Source organism: Limulus polyphemus, unplaced genomic scaffold (genome assembly GCF_000517525.1).
Source record: "Limulus polyphemus unplaced genomic scaffold, Limulus_polyphemus-2.1.2 Scaffold4816, whole genome shotgun sequence".
Classification (NCBI taxonomy): Eukaryota; Metazoa; Arthropoda; class Merostomata; order Xiphosura; family Limulidae; genus Limulus; species Limulus polyphemus.
Genome location: NW_013670426.1, coordinates 1 through 7,399, shown reverse-complemented (window position 1 = coordinate 7,399; position 7,399 = coordinate 1). Strand labels below are relative to the sequence as shown.

The window sequence follows — 7,399 nt, the reverse complement described above, 5'->3', positions numbered from 1 at the left end:
TAAATTAATCTCTAATATCTAAACCAAACAGTCTTTATATCATGACATAACTCCTCTTCAAGATAAAATATTAATTTTTTTATTATTATATCAAAGACTGTTCTTAGTTCATACGCAAAGTCTACTCATACAGTTTGCTCACTCATTTGCAGTCCTTTGATAGCTTCAATGCGGAACCTGTAGTTCTGGAGGTACAATGCCCACCTCATGATCTTTGCACTATCGATCTTGCACCTTTGAATGTATGCAAATGATTGATTGTCTGTCTGGATGATGAACTCCTTCCCATACAGATATTTCTGGAATTTCTGAATGGCAAATATAATGGTCAGACGCTTTCGTTCAATCACGGAGTAGTTCTTCTCACTATTTAACAATTTTTTTACTTATATATATGTTACTGGAAACAGTCCATCTTCATGTTCCATTGTAAGAGCACTACCCCAATTCCAATGTCTGAATCATTAGAGAATGCCAGACTTCAACAAACCATTCATTGTTCAGGATATCTTCCTGGATATACCAGGAAAGACAGATATTGTGCAACACAGGATCGAGACCACACTCAGGGATCAAGTCAAAGTGAAGCCCTATCAGATGCCTTATATAATGAGAGATCTGATAAAGCAGGAAGTTGAGGCGATGTTGGAAGCTGGAATCATCAAGCCTTCATATTCAGCCTACGGTTCACCAGTTGTGATCTTGAAGAAGAAGGATGGATCAAACCATTTCTAGATAGACTTCCGGAAGCTGAATCTCGTGACAAAGTTCAACTCTGAACCTATGGGCAACCCAGAGGCCATCATGGCAAAACTAGATGGGGCCAGGTTCTTTTCAAAGGTCGACCTCAGTAGAGGTTATTGGCAAATCCCAATGGAGATGCAATCTAAAGAGAAGACAGCATTTGTGACACCAGATGGATGTTACCAATTTAAGCAGATGACATTTGGGTTAGTCAATTGAGCAGCAACATTCAATTGCATGATGAGGAAGATGCTGCACCACCAACATCAAACACTATGTGGATGACATTCTCACACCCACTGCAAGATGGGAAGGCCATTGGAAGAGACTGAGACAACTTTTCTAGCGAGTGAGGGCAACAGGCCTCACCATAAGACCATCCAAGTGCTGCATCAGATATTCTGTGCTGGAATTGGTTGGACATAAAGTGGGGGACCAACAGATAGCCATGGAAAAGGAAAAGATAATCCACATACAAGATACACCAGCTCCAATGACCAAGAAGCAGGTCAAATCCTTCCTGGAGTTAGAGGGATATTACAGGAAATTCATCCCAAATTATGCTGAAATTACTGCACCATTGACTGACCTGACCAAGAAATGCTTGCCCAACGAGGTGAAGTGGGAACAACCACACTAGATGGCATTCCAGAAGTTAAAGAACATGTTGGGAAGCTCACCAATTTTATTTTTATGAGAAAAAGGCCAAAGATTGACATTTTAAGGTTGGACAAAAGGTCTTAGTTCTGCTGCCCACAGACCACAACAAACTCACCCTGCAATGGAAAGGACCTTTTGAAGTACAGGAAGTACTCAACAGAATGGACTACAAGGTGAATGTGAAGACCAAGATCTACCATGCAAATCTAATGAAGAAGTATTTTGGGAGAGAAGAAGACCTAACATGTGCAGCTATTGAAACAAAGGTTGATGTTGCAGGTGTGGCCATCATAGATGCAGAACCAGAAGACAGTGACTTTGTCTTAGAAGATGAGGATCTACTAGACCTAAGACCACTAGGTGAAGATGAAACATACAAAGATGTAAACATCAGCGAAGAACTGATCGGCAAGCAAAATAAAGAGTGACAAGACCTACTGTGCCAGTATGCAACTCAAGGTAGTCAGAAGCTTGCATACAAACTCTGTTGAGCGAGTTGACAGGTCTCCTCCTGTTGGTTTCTGAGGTCTAACACGTACTGGTCTAACAGTGTTTTATATCATGACAAACCCATATACTGATGACTTCTTTTACACTTTCTACATTTAAGCTATATTTTCATATCCACTATATTTTGAAGGTTCAATGTTTTTTACTGAGATACTTAACTCATTTTTAACCTTGTAAATGTTATTAAACATTTCAAATTCAAATTATGTCATAAAAGTATCATTTCCTAGTTGATTTTTAGCTATCAAAATTTAAATCAGTTAAATTTAACAAGCATTCTCCATTTGCTAAATAATGACCATTGTTTCAAACTCTGACATGCATATGTAACATGTAGTACCAATTTTCTCATAACATATATATATATATACATATTGCCATAACTATACAAAAATATTGCTCATTTTCAGTTTTTGCCTTGAGATTTCTTTTTTCTTATCCATGTGTAGTATTTTAAGGTGTAAATGATTTCCTTAAAGAATAAATCAGGTGAGCCTACTATATAATTGGAGATTTGGTAAGATATATTATGAAGTTATACTATAGAGATAGGTTGATTAGACAGGCCTTACTTCTTCAATATTTATTCCAGGCTGACTGACTTATTTGCTCGAGGTTTTGTTCCATACTGCATAAAACTCACATTACTAGTTAAAATAGTAACATCAGACTTATACAGAACAATTAGCACTACCTATGTGACTGATCATTCCCATTTCAAAATAAAGGAGTTTCTAACCTCAAGATATCACCTGATCTACCAATGGAGGACACTGCTGTTGATCTTCATGCATAACTTACAGCTTTACAGCTATACCCTCCACAGGTAGACCAGATTTTATCTCAAGGGAATGATAGAGAACAAAAGTAGCCAGAATGAAAGCAACTCAATGACTTTCTTGACCATATGTTATGTGAAAATTGCACATACACTTGTATAGCCAAAATATTTTGTACAGCCACACAACTCCTGCTCATTTTTCTTTGTTTGCAGTATTATGCCTATTTGTACACTCATCTCATGCCCCAGGCCATCAAGGATAAAGTGGATGAATACATGAATTGTGAAGATATAGCTATGAACTTTCTAGTCTCACATGTAACTCGCAAACCCCCGGTAAAGGTGAGTGACATATTCAGTTTTAATAATTTGTCAGTTTATTACCATGAGACATGAAATTAGCATACTAATGTAATGTTGCCTAGCTGTGCAAACTTAAAGGCTGCAAGTGTTTCATTTTGCATATTGAAAGCAGTGGTGAAGTTGTGAATATAGCCTAGTTACAGATGACTTTTAAAAACAATACAGAGAATACATTGTATTTAACACTCACTTATATTAATAAGGATTTTTATGACATATCCGAATAAAGGTTTTTTACAGAATGGTTGACTGTAGTATGGCACAATAGTCACATGTACTTAAAGGGGGGTAAAATCCACCATATGTATAAACCACTAAAAAACATTATCAAAATATAGATTACTTTGTGTATGCAAATACAATGAGGTATATATGTAACATAGTTTGAATGGAAATATCATACAAGAATAAACATATAGTTATCTAATGTAAAAAGATTCATTAGTAACCTTTTTCATACACACATTTCATTTTTGTGGCTCTTTCTTTCTTCAAGTAGTGTGTATGATGATGCTATAAGTTAATGATTCCAGAGTTACTCAAAACCCCAGAGATAGTAATTTTTGTTTTTTTGAAAAACAGTACTGTAAGTTTGTTTTTATTTTTATTTCACATCAGTAGTAATTTTTGACTATCTGAAAAGTTTTACTGTTATAAATATGTGTTTATATTGAACAAAAAAAGTGAAGTAATTATCATTTTTACTTAGTAATAGTGTGCTTAATGTGAAAATTTTATACTGATCCTGTAATAACTGGTCATCAAATACTTTTTTCTTTTAAATGATCAGAAGTTATTTATAGCAAAAACTCGACCACATATTTAATGATATTAAGTCACTTCTTGTGAAGTTAACAAGATTTTAATATCCATAATATTTTTTCTTTTTTTTTTAAATGCTAAAGTATATATTTTGCCACTGTAGGTAACGTCTCGATGGACATTCAGATGTCCTGGCTGCCCAATATCCCTTTCTGAGGAAGACTCTCATTTTCAAGAAAGACACAAATGCATTAATTTCTTTGCCCAAGTGTATGGATACATACCTCTGCTCAACACTCAATTTCGTGTAGATTCAGTTTTGTTTAAAACTCGAATCCCACATGATAAGCAGAAATGTTTTAAATTTATTTAATACCTTCAAAGTCTAATAGAAATAATACTTATAAAAGTTGAAATCAAAGAAACATACTGTGAAGAATTTGAATGTATGTCTTTTCGTAATTTATAAATATTTTGCATATTTGTGTCAGTAAATGTATGTCTTGTTGCCAAAAATTTGATTCCTTCTTGTTTAATGTCATAATTTGTCACCAAAAAGTCATTGCTAAAATAAACTATATAATGGAGTTTAGACAAGTAGCACATCTTGTGTTTTTTGTTTTGTTTTTTATATACCTTATTTTATATGCTGATGTTTTATATTTGTTTTTGGGAAGGCAATCCCAATATTAGTTTTTCTTTTCCTTCTTTCTTAGTAAAATCATCATAATGAAAATTATATACCATAATTATTATTAAAGAATTATCAGTAATGAAGTAACTATTTTAAAATTTTTGTTTAGAGGAAAGAATATGATTATTAAGGATGGATAATGATACAAGGTATTATACAGTGTATGCTCAATACGGCTGATAACAGTGTGATGCTTTTTGGATCATTTATGCTAAAAAAACAATGTATAAACTTTTATTTAATGAAATGTTTTTCTCTTTTAGCATTTTACATGTAGATTTAAACATTATGCTTTATAGATTGATAATGGTGGAGAAATTTTTCCCATTCTAAAGTGTATAAAGGTAGGAAACTCCTGTATAATGTAACTTAACTGTAAACTGGATATATGCTTATACAAAGTGGTTATGTGCAGAAATTAGAGTATTTTGAATAGTAATCACAACACTATTCCACAAATTCAATCAAATGTCAAGTTTTTTAAACTTCAGCTTCTATGTGAATTCTGTAAGCTTGACAATCAGGCTTTAGAATGGTCTTATTATGAACTAAATTGTTCCTCACATTGTTACAGGCTTAAACATTTATAGCGTTTCACTGTGTAAACTTATATATATGTGAGTTTATTTTTTTTTTGTAGTTTTTTAGGAAAATATTACAATTACACTTAAATGAGTTGTTTGTACTTTACATATATGGCAAACATCTACTTGTCTCTGTGTATAATATTCCAGAATACTTCTGTGGTGCAGTAGGTAATGTTATCTTGAAAGAATACATACTGGTGATTAGCATCCTAAGCTCTATTATCATCATAAAAATATTATTGATTGTAATACCTATGAAAGTCAGTTCAAGTGCCATCATGTTCCTAGAAATTAAATGATAGATTACTAGAGAGAGAGAGAATAATGAGAGTTAGTTACTACAACTAACCAGGTGAAATGATGCTTATTAATTTTTTTAATAACCTTATTGAGAACCCTTTTATTGAGTTAAATTAATATTTGTTGAAATCCTGATGCAATTGTTTGATTGTCACAATAACTTAGGCAGCAAATGCTTTCATTATTTAGACGCTTTTTAACCCTTGATGAGAAAGTTTAGTTTGCTTGTGTTCTTCTACAGCATATATTCTAGAAACTATGAATACTGATTATGCTTGTGTTTTGCTTGTGCTTATTCAAGTAACAATTCTTTTTTAATAGGGTTAAAAGAAACAGCACAAACTTTTAAGTCAAATATAGTACAAGTTACAGAAACACATTTTAACTTGTGTAAATAACAACTGGGACAGCTTCTCTTTTTGTTTTTATAGAGTAGAAGCCTGATTCCTGTAATGTAAAGGTTAAACTGTTTCATTGTTCTGTTTAAATGTAAATGGTTTAAATACAGGACTTAGGTAGTTTTAACCATAGTCAGTAAGCCAGGATCTCTTGATTAATGGCATTATTAAATGTTCTACCAAAAAAATTTTATATAACATCTCTTAATAATAAATAATGTAAGAAAACTTTATCATGTCCACAACTGTTTTCTTCCTGGTGATATAGAGATATAATAATGAAATACACTTTGCCTTCATTTATCTTTACAGCTTTATATTCTTCTTTTACATTGTAATGGTGAATGTTTTGCTTAAATTTTTTACTGATTTTTCTTTCTCTCTCTCTCTTCTTTTTTTTTTTTGTCTGATTTACAACTGAACAAACAATGCTTTGCAAAAAGAAAGTGAAAATTCCCTGTAGAATTTATTGATAATTGTGTTTTTGAAAGGATTTGAATACTCAAAGGTTTTTTTTTGGCTATCTGTTTAGTAATCTATTAAATGTTCATTTGTTATCTTTGTTTATTTATAGGTGGCTATAATTTAGATTGAAATCATAATGTTGTGCAAGATTTAGTATATATATATGTTTTAAAGATAAAAGAGTGTTTATAGATAGATGTTATAATCATACATTTTCTTCAACCAGTTGGGAAAATATGTAAGCATGTTTTTGTATGGAAGAATGCTGTAACTTACAATCACAAAGAGAATATTTGTGAATATTCTAACTGATTTCTTAAAATCTCAGACTTTTAGCAGTTTTAAAATTCATAACAAACTCAGTACTTGAAAATATATCTAGAAATGACAAAAATACGACTCCAGGGTATATAACTTTTATTTAGACAGGCATTTCCATATGCATGTTTCAAAGGTTCTGTGTTGCTTTGACCTTAAAAAGAGGTGTTTACCAATGACAAAAGGTCTTGTGTAATCGTTTATTCTGGAGTGGTATTGGTTATCAGTTCTAGATGTAGATCTTATAAAGTAAAATCGTAATAAATAATGTAACTAGAACAGATAAGGTATTGAAAATTTGTACTTTATTGTACTATTTGTTGAAGACACATTTTGAAAAACAACAAATAAAGTCCTTGATAAAACTAATTGTCAACTGTCATTTTCGTGATTTTTATGCCGTTTTAAAACTTTTGGATTCATTCACAAAAACTGTTGATTTTCAAAACAAAAAATAGGGGAGGACTTGTTCCACAAAAATTTTTAAATAATATATATTTATTTTAATATTCATAACGTTTCGGGCCAACTTTTGATATTAGGCCTACAAGTAACCGTAGCTGTATCAAACGTTTATTGAAGAAATGAATTTATTCGTTGACATACATAGCCTGGACTGTGTATTATTTTTACCAAATAATCAAAAAGAAATCCAACGAACGATAGAACACGTTAATATTAGGCCTATTATATATTTAAAACTACAATCTTCATTCAGTCCTTTAGGGTTTTTCAAGAGTTATAAGAGTGTATAATATTATTTCTAACGCCATGTCAACGGGATTGAATAAAGAATCTAGTGTACAATATATTGTTG

General features: G+C 32.0%; 1 protein-coding gene across 3 annotated transcripts in view; it reads left to right on the top strand.

The window, feature by feature from the left end:
• The window catches only part of LOC106471727 (exostosin-3-like), a 46,738-nt gene extending 39,787 nt beyond the window's left edge, over positions 1–6,951 (top strand). For all 3 annotated transcript variants that reach the window (XM_013932348.2, XM_022400333.1, XM_022400332.1), the window contains exons 9-10: positions 2,909–3,037; positions 3,984–6,951. In XM_013932348.2, coding sequence (XP_013787802.1) covers positions 2,909–3,037; positions 3,984–4,193 — 339 coding nt within the window. In that variant the 3' untranslated portion in view covers positions 4,194–6,951. The remainder of the gene's footprint in view (positions 1–2,908; positions 3,038–3,983) is intronic.
• Positions 6,952–7,399: the final 448 nt, after the last annotated feature.